Source organism: Oncorhynchus keta, chromosome 19, assembly GCF_023373465.1.
Source record: "Oncorhynchus keta strain PuntledgeMale-10-30-2019 chromosome 19, Oket_V2, whole genome shotgun sequence".
Classification (NCBI taxonomy): Eukaryota; Metazoa; Chordata; class Actinopteri; order Salmoniformes; family Salmonidae; genus Oncorhynchus; species Oncorhynchus keta.
In genome coordinates, this window is record NC_068439.1 from 72,158,411 (window position 1) to 72,181,622 (window position 23,212).

The 23,212-nt window shown below is 42.3% G+C and overlaps 2 protein-coding genes across 4 annotated transcripts in view; one reads left to right on the forward strand and one right to left on the reverse strand.

Moving 5' to 3' along the window:
- Positions 1-23,212, reverse strand: part of mia3 (MIA SH3 domain ER export factor 3) — a 23,708-nt gene continuing 496 nt past the window's right edge. Inside the window, exons 2-27 of one of the 3 annotated variants that reach the window (XM_035758312.2) lie at positions 22,265-22,398; positions 22,077-22,163; positions 19,290-21,960; positions 18,493-18,783; positions 18,267-18,400; positions 14,928-15,059; positions 14,079-14,100; positions 13,864-13,952; positions 13,682-13,759; positions 13,439-13,549; positions 13,070-13,141; positions 12,857-12,961; positions 12,615-12,737; positions 12,360-12,441; positions 11,991-12,043; positions 11,776-11,866; positions 11,549-11,687; positions 11,141-11,339; positions 10,871-10,938; positions 10,699-10,787; positions 8,286-8,399; positions 7,421-7,492; positions 6,329-6,375; positions 6,088-6,144; positions 4,824-5,175; positions 1-4,651 (exon numbers count right to left, since the gene is read on the reverse strand). In XM_035758312.2, the coding sequence (XP_035614205.1) occupies positions 4,365-4,651; positions 4,824-5,175; positions 6,088-6,144; positions 6,329-6,375; positions 7,421-7,492; positions 8,286-8,399; positions 10,699-10,787; positions 10,871-10,938; positions 11,141-11,339; positions 11,549-11,687; positions 11,776-11,866; positions 11,991-12,043; positions 12,360-12,441; positions 12,615-12,737; positions 12,857-12,961; positions 13,070-13,141; positions 13,439-13,549; positions 13,682-13,759; positions 13,864-13,952; positions 14,079-14,100; positions 14,928-15,059; positions 18,267-18,400; positions 18,493-18,783; positions 19,290-21,960; positions 22,077-22,163; positions 22,265-22,398 (5,699 nt within the window). In that variant the 3' untranslated portion in view covers positions 1-4,364. Of the gene's footprint in view, positions 4,652-4,823; positions 5,176-6,087; positions 6,148-6,328; positions 6,376-7,420; positions 7,493-8,285; positions 8,400-10,698; positions 10,788-10,870; positions 10,939-11,140; positions 11,340-11,548; positions 11,688-11,775; positions 11,867-11,990; positions 12,044-12,359; positions 12,442-12,614; positions 12,738-12,856; positions 12,962-13,069; positions 13,142-13,438; positions 13,550-13,681; positions 13,760-13,863; positions 13,953-14,078; positions 14,101-14,927; positions 15,060-18,266; positions 18,401-18,492; positions 18,784-19,289; positions 21,961-22,076; positions 22,164-22,264; positions 22,399-23,212 lie in introns of all 3 variants that reach the window. The other 2 variants (XM_035758311.2, XM_035758313.2) reach the window with 2 other exon arrangements.
- The window catches only part of LOC118372429 (TATA box-binding protein-associated factor RNA polymerase I subunit A-like), a 17,278-nt gene continuing 16,458 nt past the window's right edge, over positions 22,393-23,212 (forward strand). The window contains exon 1 of the mRNA XM_052471248.1: positions 22,393-22,538. The gene's annotated coding sequence lies outside the window, so the exon portion shown is untranslated. The remainder of the gene's footprint in view (positions 22,539-23,212) is intronic.

A 23,212-nucleotide genomic window follows, 5' to 3' on the forward strand; every position in this document is an offset into this window, starting at 1 on the left:
AATTGTTAAGCCCGCCCCTTTATTTTAAATAATTTCCACAGGAAACCATAACATTGTGAAATTAATACAAAATCAATGTAATACCCTTTTGTTTTACCTTACAAAATAAAAACGTAATTTAATTTTCAGGCATACAATAGAAATGTTATTGCACAATAAGCCTTCTTGCATGGTGGCAGACAGTAATTTACATTTCAGACACGGAACATAAGACAAATTTTCTGATGCTTTAGTAGGAAAACTAGGTTTTTAGATGCTTCCGTTTGGAAATATATACACTATATATATATATATTACACACACAAAAGTATGTGGACACCCCTTTAAAATTAGTGGATTCGGCCATTTCAGGAGCACACAGCCATGCAATCTCCATAGCCTAACATTGGCAGTAGAATTACTTACTTACTGAAGAGCTGTGACTCAATGTGGCACCGTCATAGGATATAAACTCAGCAATAAAAAGAAAGGTCCCTTTTTCATGACCCCGTCTTTCAAAAATAATTTGTAAAAATCCAAATAACTTCACAGATCTTCAATGTAAACACTGTTTCCCATGCTTGTTCAATGAACCATAAACAATTAATGAACATGCACCTGTGAAACGGTCGTTAAGACACTAACAAGCTTACAGAGGGTAGGCAATTAAGGTCACAGTTATGAAAACTGAGGACACTGAAGAGGCCTTTCTGCTGACTCTGAAAAACACCAAAATAAAGATGCCCAGGGTCCCTGCTCATCTGTGTGGACGTGCCTTAGGCATGCTGCAAGGAGGCATGAGGACTGCAGATGTGGCCAGGGCAATGAATTACAATGTCCGTACTGTGAGACGCCTAAGACAGCGCTATAGGGAGACAGGACGGACAGCTGATCGTCCTCACAGTGGCAGACCACGTGTAACAACACCTGCACAGGATCGGTACATCACAGATGCGGGACAGGTACAGGATGGCAACAACTGCCGAGGTACACCAGGAACGCACAATCCCTCCATCAATGATCAGACTGTCCACAATAGGCTGGACTGAGGGCTTGTAGGCCTGTTGTAAAGGCAGGTCCTCACCGGCAACGCCTATGGGCACAAACCCACCGTCGCTGGACCAGACAGGACTGGCAAAAAGTGCTCTTCAGATTCGCATTTATCGTCGAAGGAATGAGAGTTACACCGAGGCCTGTATTCTGGAGCAGGATCGTTTTGGAGGTGGAGGGTCAGTCATGGTCTGTGGTGGTGTGCCACAGCAACATCGGACTGAGCTTGTTGTCATTGCAGGCGTTCTCAACGACGTGCGTTACAGGGAAGACATCCTCCTCCCTCATGTGGTACCCTTCCTGCAGGCTCATCCTGACATGACCCTATAGCATTATAATGCCACCAGCCATACTGCTCATCCTGTGTGTGATTTCCTGCAAGACAGGAATGTCAGTGTTCTGCCATGGCCAGCGAAGAGCCCGGATCTCAATCCCATTGAGCACATCTGAGACCTGTTGGATCAGAGGGTGAGGGCCATTCCCCCCAGAAATGTCCAGGAACTTGCAGGTGCCTTGGTGCCTTGAGTTGGGTAACATCTCACAGCAAGAACTGGCAAATCTGGTGCAGTCCATGAGGAGGAGATGCACTGCACTACCTAATGCAGCTGGTGGCCACACCAGATACGGACTTTCTTTTGATTTTGACCCCCCTTTGTTCAGGGACACATTATTCAATTTGTTAGTCACATGTCTGCGGAACTTGTTCAGTTTATATGTCTCAGTTGTTGAATCTTATATTCATACGTTACGTTTGCTGAAAATAAATACAGTTGACAGTGAGAGGACATTTCTTTTTCTGCTGAGTTTGATGCCACCTTTCCAACAAATCAAATGCCTGCCTTGGTCAACTGTAGGTGTGGTTATTGTGAAGTGGAAACATCTAGGAGCAACTAAGGCTCAGCCGCAAAGTGGTAGGCAACACAAGCTCACAGAACGATACCACCGAGTGCTGAAGCGCGTAAAAATTCTGCCCGTTGGTTGCAACACTCACTACAGTTCCAAACTGCCACTGGAAGCAACGTCAGCACAATAACTATTCGTCAGGAGCTTCATGAAAATGGGTTTCCATGGCCGAGCGGCCACACCCAAGCCTAAGATCACCACGTGCAATGCCAAGCGTCGGCTGGAGTGGTGTAAAGCTTGCCTACATTGGACTCTGGAGGAGTGGAAATGCGTTCTCTGGAGTGATGAAGGCCGCTTCACCATCTGGCAGTCCGACAAACAAATCTGGGTTTGGAGGATGCCAGGAGAATGCTACCTGCCCGAATGCAGTCTCAACTGTAAAGTTTGGTGGAGGCAGAATAATGGTTGGGGCTAGTGCCAACATTCTAGACAATTTTGTGGCAAAAGTTTGGGAAAGGCCCTTTTCCGTTTCAGCATGACAATGCCCCCATGCACAAAGCAAAGTCCATACAGAAATGGTTTGTCAAGATCAGTGTGGAAGAACTTGACTGGCCGGCACAGAGCCCTGACCTCAGCCCCTTCGAACACCTTTGGGATGAATTGGACTGCCGACTGCAAGCCAGGCCTAATCGCCCAACATCAGTGCCAACCTCACTAATGCTCGTGGCTGAATGGAAGCAAGTCCCCAAAGCAATGTTCCAACATCTAGTGGAAAGCCTTCCCAGAAGAGTGGAGGCTGTTATAGCAGCAAAGGGGGAGACCAACTTCATACGAATGCCAATGATTTAGAAATTAAATGTTTGTTTGATGAGCAGGTGTCCCCACATACTTTTGGTCATGTAGTAATGGGATATATGAAATAACTTGGTACACTAATAGTCAAGTGTGGACACACCTACTCATTCCAGTGAATTATATTTTTACTTTGTAGAACAGTGAAGACATCAAAACTGTGAAATAACGTATGGAATCATGTATATTTTATATTTGAGATTCTTCAAAGTAGCCACCCGTTGCCTTGACAGATTTGCACATTCTTGGCATTCTCTCAACCAGCTTCATGTGGTAGTTACCTGGAATGCCTTTCAATAAACAGGTGCGCCTCGTTAAGTTAATTTGTGGCATTTCCTTCTTAATGCGTTTGAGCCAATCAGTTGTGTTGTGACAAGGTAGAGGTGATACAGAAGATAACCCTATTTGGTAAAACACCAAGTCCATATTATGGCAAAAACAGCTCAAATAAGCAAAGAGAAATGACAGTCCATCATTACTTTAAAACATGAAGGTCAGTCAATGCGGAACATTTCAAGAACTTTTAAAGTTTCTTCAAGTGCAGTCGCAAAAACCCTCAAGCGCTGTGATGAAACTGGCTCTCATGAAGACCCAGAGTTACCTCTGCTGCAGAGGATAAGTTCATTGCAGCCCAAATAAATGCTTCAGAGTTCAAGTAACAGACACAACAACAACTGTTCAGTGGAGACAGCGTGAATTAGGCCTTCATGGTTGAATTGCTGCAAAGAAACCACTACTAAAGGACACCAATAAGAGACTTGTTTGGGCCAAGGAATACATGCAATGGACATTAGACCGGAGGAACCAAATGTTTGATTTTTGATTCCAACCACTGTCTTCAAGAAACAGTAAGTGAATGGATGATCACTGCATGCATGGTTTCAACTGTGAAGCATGGAGGTGGTGGTGTGGGGTTGCTTTGCTGGTTACACTGTCTGATTTATTTAGAATTCAAGGCACACTTAACCAGCATGGCTACCACAGCATTCTGCAGCGATATGCCATCCCATCTGGTTTGGGCTTAGTGGGACTACCATTTGTTTTTCAACAGGACAATGACCCAAAACACACCTCCAGGCTGTGTAAGGGCTATTAAACCAAAAAGGAGAGTGATGGAGTGCTGCAGATGACCTGGCGTCCACAATCACCTGACCTCAACCCAATTGGGATGGTTTTGGATGAGTTGGACCGCAGAGTGAAGGAAAAGCAGCCAACAAGTGCTCAGCATATATGGGAACTCCTTCAAGACTGTTGGAAAAGCATTCCAGGTGAAGTTGGTTGGGAGAATGCCAAGTGTGCAAAGCTGTCATCAAGGCAAAGGGTGTCTACTTTGAATAATCTAAAATATATTTTGATTTGTTTAACACTTTATTGGTTACTACTTGATTCCCTATGTGATATTTCATTGTTTTGGTGTATTTACTATTCTTCTACAATGTAGAAAACAGTAACAAAAAAAACAAAAAATTGAAATGAGTAAGTGTTCAAACTTTTGACTGGCACTAATATATATATAGATATATCCAAATTAAATCTAAATGAAAGGGGAAAAATAAAGAGAAATCGTGGTCGATTAGACATAGCCGGGTTGTTAATGGTAGCAGGTGGTATCCAAGCCCTCTGACATAGTTGGTGGGTGTCTAAGGCTCTCCCATGGAGGAGCTGACTGAGTCCTGGGGCTGGGGGGTAGCTGCTGCCTGCTGGGAGCTGTAGTCTTGCCCCTGGGGACCCACAGAAGAGTCATGCCCATGGGGGGCCTGCTGCATGGGAGGCTGCCCGGGGAAGTCTCTGGGGCCACTGTGAGGAGGGTATGGGGCCGCTCCTGGGGGCAGGTGCTGGGGTGGGATGGAGTGATCACGTGGTCCGTAGTGCATGTAGGGACGTGGTGGTCCCATGGGTCGGGCCATAGGGGGGCCACCGCGAACACCTGGGGAGAGCGAGACCAAACATGAGAAAGTGAAAAGCAATAATATAATATCCTAGTACAAAAATAACAATATCACTACTACGTTACTCTCCACAACTGAAATAACAATAGCAAAGAAAGTCAACTTGAGGTTAAAAAATAAAACAAATGGGTCGCCGAATGTACCACCTACCGAATGGGGGAGGCACTGGTCCATAGTGAGGTGGAGGAGGGCCCCGGTGGTGTGGGGGGCCGTAGGCACCAGGAGGTGGAGGCCGCTGTCCAGGTGGCATCATGGGGCCAGGTGGGTGTCCATTAGGTGGTGGGGGTCCGGGAGGCATCATGCCTGGGTGTCCGTTGGCTGGTCGGTACATGGGAGGCATGAAGGGTGAGGGAGGAGGGATGTGGTGGGGCCCAGGGCCAGGAGGACGGTAGCAGAGTCCAGAGGGATGGCTGATAACTGGTCTGAGGGGGCCGGGGCCTGAGTCGGGGGGGGAGCTGATAGGAGAGGCCAGGAGGGAGCCAGGGCCCCGAGGTCCTGAGTTCTGGAGGAACCACCAATAAACACCATTACAAACCTAGAAGTCTTAAAGAGGAGATGTAGGTTGGTGGTGCCTGTAGCCCTGTTGCTGGCACCACCTGTGAGCTCCTTTCAAAACAGTTTCATTAGAACAAAACACAATCATGCACATGTCAGAAACAACTTCAATATCCCACAATAGTAAGGTACGTTATGCAGTTCCCAAAAAATAAATAAATAAAATCACACGACAAAGTTCCAATCACCGTGATTTTGGGGAATCAGGACCTTTCCACAAAGCATTAACCTCAAAACACACAGCTTTTAACGATAACACAATTCACATCATGCAGTTGTGCTTTAGTTATTGCTTTGTAGAACAGTGTCACCACATTTCATTCAGTGGGGGTGGTGTTGTAATGTAAAGAACTGATAAGGCAAGTAACCACGCATGTGAAAATCCAGCCAGCAATATTCAAGTAACTGTTCAGTGTCTCCAGATTTCAATGAAATGACCGATAATTACAATGGGTGAAATAGTTTTCCCTTCCAAAAAAAAAAATGTCATTAAGCATGTTAAATATACGCTTTTCTGTGTGGAATGGTGTGGGCGTATACCAGTAATAAAAAATATTGCGAGTAGACCACTGATGGCCAACTCATCCTCCTCTGAGGAAATAGCACGCATTTTTTAAATGGTCGGTTTGACAAATACAAATATGTTTTTTTCCCCCCAAATTATACTTTGGCCACAAACATGAGTATAGGATGAGTCAACATCATTTGGGTATGAGTTAACAGACTGATTTTCACTGGACAGTTACTGTTAAGTCTGACAAACCTTGTGAGGCCACTGCCACTGATCCATGGCTGAGGTAAGCATGCTCACACATCCACATCCCTTCCACCGTGCCTCAGCCTCCTACATAATACTCACTGCCTCTGGGTTCTCTGTGGAAGCCTGGGCCTCAGCCTGTGACTGTGGTGGAGCGGTCTGCTTTAGAGCAAACACACCCACATGTTGGAGTAACAGGGGGGAGATGCACATAAGACTAAGGACTCGAGGTGCCTCAATGAAACTTTTCTTTGCTAGTTCCATGTCCCTTTTCCATTCCTGACTTTGTAACGTAATAAGGAAAGAAGTTGTGGACATTGTCACAAATTGACTGAAAACTTACCGAGCTGTCCAGACTGCTTGGAGAGGATGTCCGTGGTGCAATGGTGTCTAAAGGTGATGGAAAGAGCAGAATGATTAAAGGAAATACAGCTAGGATAGAGACATTCACACATGCCAACCCTGTCCAACTTTTTGAGTACCAGACACTCACGGCAAAGTGGAGATTCAACTTGCGCGCCGAATTGAGGTTCTTTCCTCCCGCAAGCTCATGCCGTTTGTGAGTCTGATCACAATTATAGAATTGTACCAAATCAAGTCTATAAAAGGTTGGAATACTTTCTTTCTTGACAGCAATCTATTTATACATATGGTAAAAGTCACTAACAAGATCTAATGAAAAAGAACAAAGGCCTTTATTCTTGGAGTTTTTTAAGTTATTAGTTTCGGTACAAAATCTACAAATGCGAACTGCTGGCACTTTAAAGCCCACTGAATATCCATCTTATGTTGGTTAACGTTAGCTTGAAACAATTAGTGTTCACCTTTCCATACGGAGTCGAAAAGGGATTTGTCCATGTGTTTAGGTACAGCTGACAGCCGGCAAACTCAGCATCACAACAAACAGGAGGGGCAGACACGGGTTAGCTACGTCCAATAATGATGTATTAATCTCCATGTCTGTTGACACAAACTCCGCACATGTCTGTGTGTTGCAGCCCGAGAACCAGGATGTTAAATTTACGGGGCAGCAGGGTAGCCTAGTGGTTAGAGCGTTGGACTAGTAACCGGAAGGTTACAAATTCAAACCCCCGAGCTGACAAGGTACAAATCTGTCGCTCTGCCCCTGAACAGGCAGTTAACCCACTGTTCCTAGGCAGTCATTGAAAATAAGAATGTTCTTAACTGACTTGCCTAGTTAAATAAAGGTTTAAAAAAAACCTCAGTGGATTTTTTATTTATTTAATTAAATAATATATTTTTTAACCTGTCCCTAATCATTTCTGCCTACTTTTAACTCAGATCTCAAACCTGCATACATGGATAGAGACTTGCATAGTTGGTATGCAAAATGCATGCATGTTGGCAGGTCTGGATATTGGATCATAGGGAATAATACTGAATCAACCTTCATTGACAAATAAATCATCCCTACCAGGTCTGGCAGCCACTGGGTGTTTGTGGTCAGGGGGGTAACGACCGTGAGGGTCAGATGGAGGTCGTGGTCCTGTTGAACACAAAATACACGGTCATACATCATCCTACCAAGGCGAAATGTTAACACTGCCATATTCTCGGACCTCGGCTCTCCTGGGTGTCATTAGGCACCTGACTCTACACCACTGTGGTTCACGTTACTGCTTTATGCTACCAGCTATTTATAGCAGTGTCTGGTCTATTTGCAGTCTGAAGAAAATGTTTGGCCATATACTGGTAGGATTATTCCACAACTAGAACACTTGTGAATCAGTATTAATATCACATGGCTGAAGAACAACTGGATTGTACAAAGTTCCACAAGGGATCACAATGGCTAAGGCTTCTGCAACCTGACTATCCCAAAGACATGCCCCTCACATATGACCTCCCAGCAGCTGAGCACCACCAAGAAACCAACATAGTACAGAAAAAGCAGGAGGAATGCATGAGAAGGACAGTGAAAGATAGAGGCAAGTGGACATTCTGGACCGCCTGGACACGCAAAACCGGTTGAAAAAGATGGGTACGGCGGTAGGTATGGGGAGAAAAGATGGCAGTGAGAGAGAGGAAAGCATGTCACAAGAAAATCTAAATGTAAACAGGAAGTAATCAGAAGATAAGAGGAATAAGTGATCAGACGTGGAAACCAACTAGGTACAGGATGAGAGCAGTAGGAAGAAAAAGGGGACATGATTGAAACAGAACAGGGGATATAAAAGGAAGGTGAAAAGGTTAGAAGGGATTTCATTGGCTGAGGGACGGTACTGCTTGGCCAATCATCAGGGCCGAAGGCTGTCCGGGGAAGGGTTCTGGAGACTCACCGTAGGGCTCGTTCCGTCTCCCCACAGGGGCAGAGGGGGGTCGCCCAGGACCCTCCATCATGAGAGGGGGGGACGGGGCTCCTCCGCTCACAGGCGAGGGCCCGTACGAATCACCTGTTTAAACCAAACCAATTAACATCATTTAAAATGATGAACACCCAACCAACAGCACACAGCCAAATATGTCTCTCCACATTGGTCCAGCTTCAAGGAATAGGTGTCAAATCAACAACACAACTCCACATATTTCCGATGGTAAAGCTCCAACAGCAGATTGGTTATCCAATAGTCAAAAACAAAGTCCAAGAACTCATCTGAAACGCAATCACAGCTATTATCCAACCAACAATAGAATAGAGCCAAACCAACGAGGACTCAAAGAACACAGGGGTCTGTTCAGGAAGGTGCAACATGACAGAATATTCAGATATAAACATATGATGTAGAGCATGTATCCATCTCTGTCCTCAAGAATAGAGAGTCATTTCAGATCTATCTGCAAAACGCAATGAGCTCCAAAAGTATTGGGACAGTGACACATTTTAGGTTGTTTTGGCTCTGTACTCAACAACTTTGGATTTGAAATGATAATGATAGCTGTGTTTGAATACCCAACCGAACATGCTGTATACTACATACTATTAGTTCATCTTAGTATAGTGTAAACAAAAAGTATCCTTCCAGTTGAGTGTATTAACGCTGCACCTGTCTACCGGAAGTAGATGCTGTTGCTATGCAACTTCATGCTAGCATAACAAATTACTATTAACAATGTGCATTGAGAACACACAACAACTATACCACTTAGCTATGCTAAGAATGACGTGAACAATCAAGTCAATACACATTGGGTAGTTAGTTAGATAGCGTATAGTTTATATACTGGCAAGTTTGATGTATTAGTAGCCAACTAAAGTTAGGTAGCTAACATACCAGTACATACAAGCAACTGCTGTAATAGCACTGTGACAACTGCTGATGTAAAAAGGGCTTTATAAATAAATGTGATTTAATTACATGTTATGCGGTTCGCAAGGCTAGCGTAGCTAACAACTTGTCAGCCAACATAACATGTAGCGTCATTTATTTGAAAAGTCATTACATTGCTCAACATTTGAATGAATTTGTATCCGCTGTCAGACTATGGCTGCATATTTTCCGCTATTTTCTTCAAATCTTATGTTGTGAAGCCACGGCCATTTTCTGAAGAATTGCATTATGGGCCCTAAAAACACAGAAAGAGTGTCCACTCGCCAAAATACGAAGTATACAAGTAATGTAGTACGACATCAGGGAAGCTTTGGCATACGAACTACAGTATATCCATACTATGACCATACTACATACTCAATTTATGTCACAAATAGTACAGTTAGTATGAGTATTCAAACACTGCTAATGACTATTAGGTGAAGACTGTCAGCTTTACTTTGAGGGTATTTTTATCCGTAATTAGTTGAACAGTTTAGAAATTACAGCACTTGTTGTACATAATCCTCCCACTTTATGGGACCAAAAGTATTGAGACAAATACACTTGTGTATTAAAGCAGTAAAGTTAAGTATTTGGTCCCATATTCATTGCACGCAATGACTACAAATAGGTTGGATGCATTTTTTGTTTGTTTTAGTTGCGTTTGAGATTATTTTGTGCCCAATAGAAACGAATGGTAAATAATTTGTCATTTGATTAAATTTCATTGTAAATAAGAATAGAATATGTTTCTAAAAACACTTCTAAATTAATGTGGATGCTACTATGATTACGTAAAATGCTGAATCCCCTGTTATTGAAATGAGGAGAGGTTAGCATGTCTGTCTCTAACGTTCGCATTCATTATTCATTCAGGACTATCCGTAACCATGGTAGCTATCCGTAACCACATTAATGAATGTGTTTAGAAACATTCTATTAAATATTACAATAAAAATGACTCGAATTACACAATACATGATTTACCATTAATTTCAATTGGGCACAAAATAATTTGAAACATCCAAAATAAACAGCAAATGCATCCAACAACTTTGTAGAGTCAAAACCTTGATGTAGTCATTGTGTGCCAGAAATATGGGACCAAATAATAAAAACTTTTGACTACTTTAATAAACTTAAGTTAATTTATCCCAATACCTTTGGTCTCCTAAAATGGTGCTGTAATTTCTAAACGGTTCACCCAATATGGATGAAAATAACCTCAAATGAACACTGACAGCCTGGACTTTAACATCGTAGTCAAGTATAATTTCAAATCCAAAGTGCTGGAGTACAGAGCCAAAACAACAAAATTGCTACTGTCCCAACACTTTTGGAGCGCACTGCACGTTCAACATTTTCCCTTACTGAATGCACCCCAGATGTGCCAGTCGCCAGCACCTAATAACTTGGGAACTCTGTGGGGATTTGTTCTTACCTCGTCGGAGAGGCATGGGAGCCATCCCAGGGGTGGGTTTGAATAGAGGCCTACGGAGCTCATTCAGCTTGCTGGACATCTCCGTCAGTCTAAGGTGAAAGAGAGAAAGAAATCTAGACTGGTGTCGCTAACCCCATTGGTATTGCCCAACTGAGTTTGTTGTAGCACTCACTTGATACGGAGGTTGGTTGATTCCTTTTTCTCGTCCAACAGAGCTCGCTCTGCGGCACGTGCAATAACCTGGAGAGAAGGAAGAGGTATTTAAAATGTCATGTTTGGGACTAAATTTACCTAATATTGGTCAAACAGCAGACTTTTATTTTATTTCGTTTTTTAAAATAAATGTTTTTAATGTCCTTGTCGTTCTACATGTGTGCAATCAGTGGGGGTTGAGAAATGAGTAGGAGACACATTAACGTTGTAACAAGTAAGTTGTACATACCCAGTTCTCATGGGATTTCTGTTCCTGCTCAATGATTTGGGCTTTGTAGGACTTTTCAGTCTGTTTCAGCTCATCCTGGATCTCCTTGATACGCTGCCTGCACACCTTGACCTCCTCCTCGGCCTCCAGGGCCTTGCCGTCCACCTCAGTCAGCCTATCCTCGTTGTTGCGACGCTCAAACTCCTCCTTGGTTAGCTTCCTGTGAGGCGATGAACACAAATCAAATGAAGTTTTACTTAAAGTGCATTCAATAATCTCAATATACTTCACAGAAAAACAATAAAATATGTTTTGAAGAAGGCACATTGAGGAAAAAGTCATTGTTCTTTTTACATGCTGTGGTACCGCTGAGAACAAACCCTACAATGGTAATAATGCATGAACTGAACAGCGTCTAATTCTACTTACTGCTGCAAGGCGTTCTCCTTCTGCTGGTACATCTCTGTGATGATCTCGTTCTTCTGCTGCAGGGTCTTGTACTGGTTCTCCAGGTGGTTCTTATCACTTTTCACCAACAAGATGGCATGCTCCAGCTTCTGGTATTGTTCTGTGGTGATAAGTAGATTGTGTTGAGAGAGAGAAAGGGGAGTGATGCATATCAAATTCTAGCTGCTGGGATATAGTGCTTGATATACCTTCCAGCTCTTTCCTGGCTTTCTCTTCATTCAGCAGCTTGGTCATGAAGCGATCGCGCTCTTCCTCCACAACAGACAGAGTGGTCTGGACCTGTAGAAAGTATTGTATGCCAAGAGTTAGTAAGAGTTGACTCACTTCTTAGTTCTGAATATCATTATTTTGGCTTTCAGATACACAAAAATGTGGGTTTGTTCAAGAATGGACTCAGTCTTACCCGAGTGACATCCATCATTTGCTTAATGCGGTTTCGGATGACGGTCTGCTTGTCTGAAACAGACCAAACATGACTCTAAATCCAGTTTACCCAGATACACACTGGGGGCTAGCAGATGCCGCCATATAGGCCTAATTTTGCGTTCAGTCTTAACTGCGTCAGGCAGACCAATTCTGATCTTTTTTCCACTAATTGGTCTTTTGACCAATCACAGATCTTTTCAAATCAGCTCTTTTTCAGAGCTGATCTGATTGGTCAAAAGACTGGGCTACCTGTCTAAACAAAGCCTTAGTGGGACAACACTTACATATTTGGCATGTTAATTAGCAAGTTATCAAGTCATTTTTGAAAAGGTGTCAGGTGAATTACCATTAGCGGCTTCCCCGTTAGCCATGACGCCTCCTTTCAGGTCGTCGCAGGCCTCGAGGTCTCCCAGGAGGTCAGACAAAACCTGCCAGAGAGGGAGAGAACCACCAATTAATTATACACTACACTTCTCCCCTTGGATCAGTCAACAAAAAATACTTCTGGACAACAATTTTAGAACAAATACAAAATCGTAACGTTACATTTTTGTTTTTATAATAATAATAATAATATATATATATATATTTTTAAACTCACCTCAACATTGTGGTCCTTCTGAGCAAGGGAGTCCTCCAGGTCTTTCTGGGACTTCTGGTAGACTTTGATCTGCTCACTCAACTCCCTGTGCTTCTCCTCCCACAAATTGGCAGCGTGGTGCAGCTGGAAGGAGGATATTAGGTCATAAGGACGTTGCTATGCAGGCCATGCATGGCCAAAGACTGCTGCACCATATGTCACGAGACTTAAAGTGTGAATATTTGTTCCGTGTTGGTACTCACCGAGATGTTCTCCTCTCTCAGGGTGGCGATATCCTTCTCCAGAACCTGGTGCTGGACGTTCCGTGCATCTTCGCGGAGCTTGGCTTCTTCCATCAGAATGGTGGCCTGCAGAATCAAAAATGTGGGCTGTATACTGTGCTATATATTAAAAACGGCCATATGCCATTTATATTTGAGTGGTGCAATGTTGATGTTTACATCTTTGATATGTACCTTTGAGAGAGCCTCCTGAGTCTTCTTTCTGCTCCGCTTCAACTTCTCAATAGTTTTGTCCATTTCTGACATCTACAGGTAAAGATAATGAGCTTAATGACTATTATGTTTCTCTGTGCTCCCCAACAAGTTGTTCTATTTAGGCGATTAGCTGGCTAGTAGTAGCAGACTATGTGGTCTGACAAAATCACAATATTACTAGTTCTTCAAACTAGATAAAGGCATAATTTTAAGACTGTTGAATACCATCTATTATATGTATTGTCAGGTAGAGATACTTTGAAGGAACAACGTTGATCAATTCGTTGTAAAAAAAAAACAAAAGAAAACCCCGTCCGACATTTCGGCCTATCGCTCAGCATGACTCACCATATCCTGATGTTTCGCCGCCTTTGTCCGCTCTTCATCAAAGGATCTGGCGAGCAAGTTCTTTTCCTCGTCCAGGCGCTCATTTTGTCTCTCCATCTCTTGCACCAGATTCTGGATAGATATTGAAAGAAAAGGGTGAGACAAACACATTTAAAAAACTATGTAAAACAAAAAAACAAACAAGTAAACAATAGTTTGCCTGACAATGACGTGTGATCATGAGAATATTTTCCAGAGGCTCACTTTTAATTCTTGGATCTTTTCCAGAGATGAGGTGGCAGATTTCTCAGACAGATTTTTCTTTTCTTTGAGTTCTTCACCCTGAGGGGAACCCAGTAGAAATATATGATCAAAACATTATGTCTCTTAATTCACATTGAACCCAAAGTCTGGATCTTGGTCAGTGAAAAGTCTCAGCAACATACCTGTTGTTGCAGTTCAGCAACCTTTAGGAGTATCTCCTCCTTCTCTTGTTCAAATGTTTTCATCCTGTCTGCCATCTCTTTTTCAGTAGCTAATCAAAAATATGTTAAGAGTTCGAAATGAGACGTGTAAGACATGTGACAACACATGCCAGTAGGCATATATGAATGAGGATTTACTATGCACCATAAATTGCAAAAAAATAAGATGAACCTACTTAGATAGGACTTCCTTTTGACCTGTGAGATGGAAAAGGAAATAGGTCAACACATTGAGGCAAAGTCTCTTCAATAGCAGCATGCCCACCTCGATTGCATAGAATTACATAAAACAATAAAAACAAAAATGATGAAATGTAGGGTGTCCAATTAAAAATGCTTATTTTGTCCAATGGTCCAAACCTATATCATAATCCATTCACATGTTATTGGAGTTTTTACCCTTGTTGGATGTCAAGATTAAGGTGACTAAATCAATGGAGGCCAGAGAAAAAAAAGTGGTCAAAAAATCTGGGAAAAAAGGCACTGTAGGCTGGATGCTGTGTGAGAATTAAGACTAACTGACAGGCTCTTCGCTGAACTCGTCATTTTTCTTCTCTAATCCGGAGGACATAAAACAATATAAAGTTAAGATGGATAGATGTTGATACATTACATGTAGTATTTTTATTTATTTTACTGTACGCTTTTCATATTACTGGCTACTCCTGTTATTTTTCAAAGATATCTCTGAAAAACAAGCGTTTCTCTGAAATGTCAATGGAGCACTGAGCGTACTCCAAGCTTTTTACATGTCATTCAGCTTGTGCCAAGTTAATTTTGCGACCTGTGGAAACTACGTTGCAGAAGATGTAAAAATCCATGTAAAATCCTCAAGTCAATGGGAGAGGCGGCACTGCTCTGTCAACAGAGCTTGGTACTTATTATCAGATGTATTAGTTCACAAAATCCAAGACAATGTTATGTTAGAGAAAAACCCCACTGAATGATTCAGAACATGAAGAATCACTTGTGTCTCGGACACCATATGAAATTCTGAAAGCAGTGACCGAGCTAAAATGACTTACAGATAGAACACTTCTCCAAAAGAGGAAGAGGAAGCCGATGAACCCGGCGCCTGCAGTGGCCAGCACAGGTTCCCAGGACACGCCATAAAAGTCTGGACCTGGCTTCCATTCCTCTGGCAGGCAGGTGACCATCTGGGGAGAGACACAGGCCCAATCACACAGCGTTCCTTGCTACAGCTCATATTTCAGGTCTAGCAAATAAGTTGGGCAATAGTTGGGCTGAGATGAAGGACAGAGGAAAATAATTTTACTAAACCATCAGGCATTACTGTGTTGTTCAAACTGAGCACCCTCTCAGTCAATGCAGACAGACACTTCTTCAGATCAAATCAAGGTGGGTTCTGAAATAGACCTAGCCTGTAACCCAGTTGTTGATCAAAATCAATAGAGGGTAAACGTGCCTTAAGCTTATCTAATCAAAAGGGGATTGACTTGGGGCCCTGCCACTGTCCAACCAGAGACCTTTGCACTATGAACGTGGCATACAGGCCCAACACAGACCATACATCTCAGTCGCTCAGTGAAAATCTTGGATTAGATTAAACAAGCTAAATTAAAACACTACATTGTGGAGTGGATCTAACAAACTAAGGCCAATTTGGATTTAGAGTGCATTATGTGCCCTTTCACCCTGTTAAATGCGGGCAATAAACAAACAACTACTTAACACAAGGTCTAGCATATAATTAATTATAAACTGGGTGGTTAGAGCCCTGAATGTTGATTGGCTGAAAGCCTTGGTATATCAGACCATATACCATGGGTATGACAAAACCTTTATTTTTACTGCTCTAATTATGTTTGTAACCAGTTTATAATAGCAATAAGGTACCTCTCGTTTTTTTGTGGTATACTGACAAAATACCACGGCTAAGGGCTGTATCCAGGCACTCCACTATGCATTGTACATAAGAACAGCCCTTAGTCATGGTATGGCCATATACCACACCCCCCTCAGGCCTTATTGCTTCATTGTAAAAGGGAATAGGTCAAAGAAAAATAAACAGCTCTGAGAAACCCCTTGATCCGAGCCATACATTTACATGAATAATGGTTACTGCTAAAGTCTGGTAAGTGGCCAATTTTTTTTATGAGGAAGAGGACAGTCAACTTTCACTTTGATAACATTGAAACAAACGAGCAATCAAGGGATCTGAAACTATTGGAGAAATGTTATACGTATTGGACGACAACTAAACCATTCCACAAGACTGAAGCTGCCAACAAAATTGAGTTGCAATTTAGTTATAGCAAGCCATCCATTTGGTAGACTAAGACTTGGCTAGCCAACTAGCTGAAATAGTTATAGCCTCCATAAATGCGCAGTGTCAACACTAACATTAGCCAACTACTTACATATTGAAGTTCCGTTAGAAATGAGGCGTAGAAGACGGAGAGTTGATCAGATTCTGGCATCATGGGCAAAGGGGTTGTTACTTCCGAATTCATTGCTACTGAAAGTAATACTGTTTGATAGCTGAGCTACCTAGCTAGGCTAATATGCAATGCAACTGGCTTGCGGAAATCCGAAATTCCTCGTTTCACAAACCTATCAACGTAGAATACTTGAGGCTCCTTCATCGTGGTTGTCTTTGACGACACCGAAGATGACAAGCTGTGCCCATCTAGCTTGGTGAACTAATAGGCTTACTAGCTAACGTTAGCCTGCTGACTGATTCGCCAACAACCTGTCTACTAGGGACGCGTAGATAGCTAGTTATGCATTTAGCTTCCTTTTAGAGATTACTTTCCACGACAAATGCACAAGTAGAAAAAAAGGCTTGTACTGCGAGCGGCGGTGTAATGTATGCCCTACACCATACCAATAAACCGACAGTGGTGGTCACTGAACTTCAGCCTACACTTCCCTAGAACACGTCAACAAAAAAAGAAGGAAGATCAATAAACCTGGGATATATTCATTCGGTCGATTCTGTTGCAAAATCCCAGTTTCATTACCTACTGTACTGTCGTTGGCAAAACGTTTCTTAAAGGAAACCGTAAAACGAGGCGGGACCTAACTGAATTTGTCCAATAGAAACTCGTTTTAGTTGCTTCCTGCTGTAATCTTTATTTCAAACAATTGTGCAACGTTTTTCTTACGTTCAGATAGAAAAACGCTCTGTAAAACAAACATACCTCAGACATGTTGAATAAGATTTTTTTCCTGCTCATTAATGGATTTCTATATGCAACGTTCGAGAACGTTTTGCAACTGAACGTGGCCCTGCAGAACCTTTGACCTAATGACATCACATCGAGCGTCAAACATTCAAGTGGGAAAAATATTGCTCTGTACAAAACCAATGTTTAAAAAAATAATAAAATAAAGCTAAAAAACAAAACATTTGAAAACTATGCATTGTCGCAGCAATAATTAGGCGAGATAAAATGCATATGCATACCCGGGTTACCAGGCTTACCAGCAATGAAATAAATAGAAAAGTTGAGAAATAAAATTGGCGCCTGGCCAATTATCCGGGGAAAGAAAATAAACAATCCCATTATGAAATAATGCTTTTTAGCTATTGATGGAAACCAGTCGATGGAAATACATTTGACTGGTCATGCTTATCGGTCTATAGGTTAATTTGCATAATGTGTCTTTATGCATCTCATCACACACATACAGAGTCCTTGAGCGGAAAACCTGCCAGACAGTGCGAGAGTACCAGCATCTCAAACAGCAACTGAAGACAGGCTTCATCAGTGCATCACATACCACTTTGCAATGAGCTGGAGGAAGTAGGCTATGCATTTTGAAAACATATACTTAAATGGTTTGAAACCTGAACATTTTAAGACTTGAAATGTCTTACCTTGCTTCAAAAGTAGCCTATTAGATCTCTATAAATTTCTAACTGATATTTTAATCTCTGTTGCATGAAACCGCTTGCATGTGCGGTGCCCTTTTGACAATGGTGTTTTCCCTCTAACTGCATTATGGAACGAACACTTGCCCTTATGTTTAGAAATAATCGTTTATCAACATTTTTAGCGAAATGTTCTTATCTATAGCATCACGCATTGCTTTTGAATTTTTACACCTAGGCCTACTGGTTGACTGAATTTTGGATCCACCTTCCCAGAAGTGTCCGAGAGTCCATTTGGAATAGACTATTTCTTTCTCGAATAGCTGACCAATTGTAGAAATGTTAATCTATTCTATCAGTATAGTATTGTTTTAGGCTAGTGATTTTGTTGTTCGTTACTCGTAAATTTATGGAAACCCTGATGCATACCACACTTGTGGCCTAAGCATTCAATTCTGACAGTCTGAAAAGTTAGTCAATTAATAGGAAGACAAACTCATTTATATAAGTACATGAAGTAACTCACCATAAGAGCATATATTCCAAGGTACTCATAAACCACGGTGACTAGACTACCAGAGACAATTAACACCGATACGATTGATGAACTACTCTGCTCCTCTTCCTGGAAATCAGAAACAGGGGGCGACTCCAAAGAGCCTGGCAATAAAGGACAAGCAAATTAGGTTCATGTCTGCAGTTTATCCCTCACAGCAATCTCAAAAAGTAGAAGAAGTTGAAAGAGCGCATACCTGAGGAAGGGTGCTCCATGTCAACAAGTCCCATGTCCAAGGTATTTTCCAAAATAGCTTGAGGGCCCCTCTGGATTTCTTCTGGTTGATTGTCTTGGTTTCTGTTAAAATGCCCCACATCTTCCTCAAGACCCATATCCAGATCTGGTCTGTTGTGGCCTTCATGGTCAGGCTTCTCCTCAGGTGCCTTAGTCTCTTCACCTGTCACTGTCAGAGTGAGGTTGTCCTCGTTTATGTCCCCCACAGAGTGCAGGAACGTCTTTTCTTCCTCTGCATCAGACACGTCCCCATCTTCTCAAATATTTATAGCGGTTCAAACAGTTAGATTGCAATGCATGAAAATGTACTAACTGGCATTGTCAGGGTGTGGTTTTGTGCTATGTCAACAGACTATTTACTTTGTGGTACTTCATAGGCATTTCTTAAAAATGGAATCCGCAATAGGGGGAAACAGCGCCACTGGTCACCCCACAACCGTTATTATTGTTGCCGAGCTGAGGACTATCGTACAGCATGGTAAAACAAAAATGCAGTACATATTTTGCTCTATCGGGCATACAATGAAGTCAGAGAGAAAAATAAAGTGTTTGTTGTTTGCATTAACTTTGCTGTTGTAATATCGCAAATGGACATGGCCGTTTCACCATTATGGATTCCAGCTTTAAATACAGCTTCTCATGCAAACCTAATCGCCAGGCATTATTATCATCATGTCATTTGCAACATGACATTTTCCAAATAAATTAATTTAAAAGGTTTTAATCCTCCCATAATCTGAAGTAAATAAGCAATCTTACCGGTGTCAGGGTGTAGTTGACTGCCCTCTGCCAAGGGAGCACTGTCGCTGGTCATTGAGTACTTCTGATGCAGGGTGAACGCCAACTCTTGGAAGTTGTCCAAGATGGTGGCTTCCACATCAAGCTCACCAGTTTCCTGCTGTACGTCAGCATTCTCCCGGGCATCCAGCATCCTCTCAATCTCATCCAGGATTGGGGTCTCAGAGGCCTCCAAAATGGCCTCCAGCTCCTTTTCAATGTCCTCACTGGTGTTTGTCTGTGACATCAGGGCAGCATTCAGCTCCTGCTCCAGGTCAGAGAACAAGAACTCCACCCTGAAGAGGTTCTGCAGACCCAGAATCTTCTGGAAGAGCTTCATATCCTGTTCCTTGAAGTGGTAGCGCAGTAGCGTCAGCCTCAACACATTATCACTGTATTCTGACTCTTGGCCTGAAAGGGGATCCGGAACTTTGTCTTCAAGTGAGGGTGTATGTGTTTGATCCAAGCCTGCGCTTTCTGAATCTTCTATGTCATGCTCCTCAGGTTCTATGTCAATAGCCTCCTCAATTTGGACAATATCCAACTCCTCACTAGATACCTCGGTTTCTGTAGCATTATTGGATTGCTCTGACTCAAATTCCGATCTACTTTCTTTGTCCTTATCAGTATGCTCGGTTTTGGATGAAGACAATGCTGCATTTTCATCCTCTAGCAATTCTTCTTCAATCTCCAAGTTCTCTGAGTCTATCAAATCCTCCTCATCTACAGGGAGTTCTTCATGCCTCTCTTTAACCATTGTGTTTTTAGTTGGATCTGGGACGTTAGGTCCTCTAAATCGTCTGAAAAGCTCTGTACCACCCGGTTTCAATTTATTCTCTACTTGTGAGAAATCTCTCGACTCTTTTTGTATAGGGAGTTCAATAGCTTGTTTCTGCTCTGATACGTTAGTTTTACTATCAAAGTCTGAGAGCAGTTCTGTCTGTGAGACGTGTTTAGGGACTGGGCTTTCATTTACTGTAAGATTCTCTGCTAAAGCCTCCTCAGTATGTTCAAAAGGAATCACCTCATCAGCAGGCGGTATTGAAGGTTCAATGTCACCTTCTTCAGGTTCATCCTCCAACTGCAAAGTCTGGGCATCCACATTAGGCATTTTGACAGCCTCAAGGAAATCAGAATCTATAGGTTCCTCAAATATGTCCTCGTGTGGCTGTTCTGTTACCTCTGGCTCCTGCTTTGGGTCGTTGGCGAGCAGCTGTATATTCTCCTTGGGTTCTTTTTGTATGGGGAGTTCTTCAACAGCTTGCGTCTGTTCTGAGTCGATAGTATTACTATCAAAGTCTGAGAGCATTTCTGTCTGTGAGACATGTTTAGGGACTGGGCTTTCATTTACTGTAAGATTCTCTGCTATAGCCTCCTCAGTATGTTCAAAAGGAATCACCTCATCAGCAAGCGGTATTGAAGGTTCAATGTCACCTTCTTCAGGTTCATCCTCCAACTGCAAAGTCTGGGAATCCACATCAGGCATTTTGACAGCCACCTCAAGGAAATGAGAAACTACAGGTTCCTCAAAGATGACCTCATGTGGCTGTTCTGTTCGCTCTGGCTCCTGCTTTGGGTCGTTGGCTAGCAGCTGTATATTCTCCTTGGGTTCTTCAATTTTGGGAGGCTCCTCTGGTGCAATCTCACCTTCGTCGTCATCGTCGTCGTCCTCTTCCTCTGAACCTATAACATGAGCTGTTCTTTCCCCACCACTGACAATGTTAAAAACTGTATCACCTAATGAAGACCACAGGTTCTTGTCCTTGGAGTCCTGTTTTTCAGCTGTCTCTGGTGGACTCTCTTCCTCATCTGTCTGATCAGATTCAAAATGGCCTGGATCTTTATCCTCTGGAAACTTCTCTGAAACCTCTTCTAAAACCTTATCAATGTCTTCGTGTTCTAAATTAGAATGTTCTTCAGAAAAAGCCAGCAATGGAGTTTCCCTAAGATGATAATCACTTTTCTCATCCTGCTGATATTCAAACTCTTCACTTCCCGTGTCCTCCTCGTCATATGGAGTCACCTTCCTAGTTTCCTCGTCATCGGAGGTGACAGCATCAAAAGTTGTTCCAAGTGTAGTTTTCAACTGAGGGATAGGTCTGCCTTCTGAAAAACCAGCTGGCGCATTCTCCAACTCAGGATCATCTTTGGATAGAGGTTCTGAAAGGCTTTCTTTAGTCTCACCTTGCTCTGGTTCAACAACACTGTCCGGCACAGAGTCCTCAGTCCTCAGCTGATATTTCTGAAGGTCATCTTTGATCCTCTCAGCTGTGGGCTCAACTACTGTGTTAGATTCAACTCCTTTTGCGTCAAGAGTTTCAATTTCAGGCTGAGGTAGAGAGGACTCTAAAGGATCAAAATGGCCTGGATCTTTATCCTCTGGAAACTCCTCTAAAACCTCTTCTAAAACCTTATCAATGTCCTCAGGAACATCACTATCAATCTCATTGTTTTCTAACAGAGTCACTTCAGGTGGAGGCTCATCCACTTCCACTGTGGTGCTCTCTGCACTTTTGTTTCGGTCTAAAATCTCTGTGGTTCCTTGTACAGACTTGTCTTGGTCCGTTAACAATAAGGAGGAGACTAACAGTGACTCAATGTCATAACTGTCAAACTGATCGTGTCCGGTGTCAAAACAAACAAAGTCGGTTTCCTGAAAAGAAAAAAGAACCTTGTTTGAGTCATACTAACATTTCAGAAAGTTCAGGCATTTCAGATCATTTCTTAATAATGCATTGGAAATAAAAGAAATACAAGTTATTTTCATACCTGAGCAGGAATCTCCAATTCTTTTTCAGTGTATATGTGATTGATTGAGAGTTGGTCCTTATGGAAGTAACCAAAGCGGCTACCAACCTAATTGTAAGAAATGGAAACAAAACAAAGAATGAAACAATGTTAACATTGCAGTCTAGAATGTTTTTTTATCACATGATTAAATATTAACTCATACTTACAGTCCCCGCCCATATATCTGTCCTTCTGCCTGAGAGTTTATAGTAGACATATACCGTCTCTCCTTTTTTAAAAGACAGGAACCGACAGTCTGGTCCAGTGAAATCACTTGATGCTTTCCCCCGGCACAGGAGCACTGTGGAGAGGAAGGATTCACAGATCAGTTGTTGTGGGAATGTCACCCACACCAAACATCTCATCCAATGATCCAGCCATGGACCGTCCGTCTTTGGGCGTCCACCTTTAGTGCCCCATGTGTAAATACACATCCCTAAGGTAAACCTTGCTTAATCTAATCTGTTTACACTTTACAGTGAGTATCAAGGGTTCACTGAAACAGCTATTGTTTTTGATAAGGCAGATGCAAAAAGTCAAGAACTTGCAGGCAGAGAGGGGGTTAATGACGTTTTTTTTTATGTCAACAATAGCTAAACCTATACACCATCTTGCAATTGAGCTAGTCACAGTGAAATTGGCTATTTGCTTCCTAAAAGCCAGCATAATTAAATGGTCCCTAAAGATGATCATACTAAAGTAAAAATGGCTTTATAAGTACATTTGATTGACTTAGGGAGCTAGTTGATTACAATAACTTAGCCTACCATACACACAACATAGATGTGTTCGCTAACCAAGGACACTGCCAGCTATGTTGTGTAGTCCACACTGGTGAACATTGCCCATGAAGCACTGGGGCCTTCGGTGGCTTTGATTTCAATAAAATATGTAGGCCGAAAGCTTGTTTACATGGTACAAGCTACTACAGAAAACAGAGTTGAGGTAACGTTAACTAGCTCCAGAATTAGGCAACTAGCCAGCAGTAGCCAACCCAGGATTCGGCTACAACCAAACAAGCCAGGTTTCTAGCTATATTTAGTAATAATACGTTACTCGTCTCGTGCTGATAAGAATACTAATGACAGTACTTTTATCTAGGTTAGCCGAGTTCA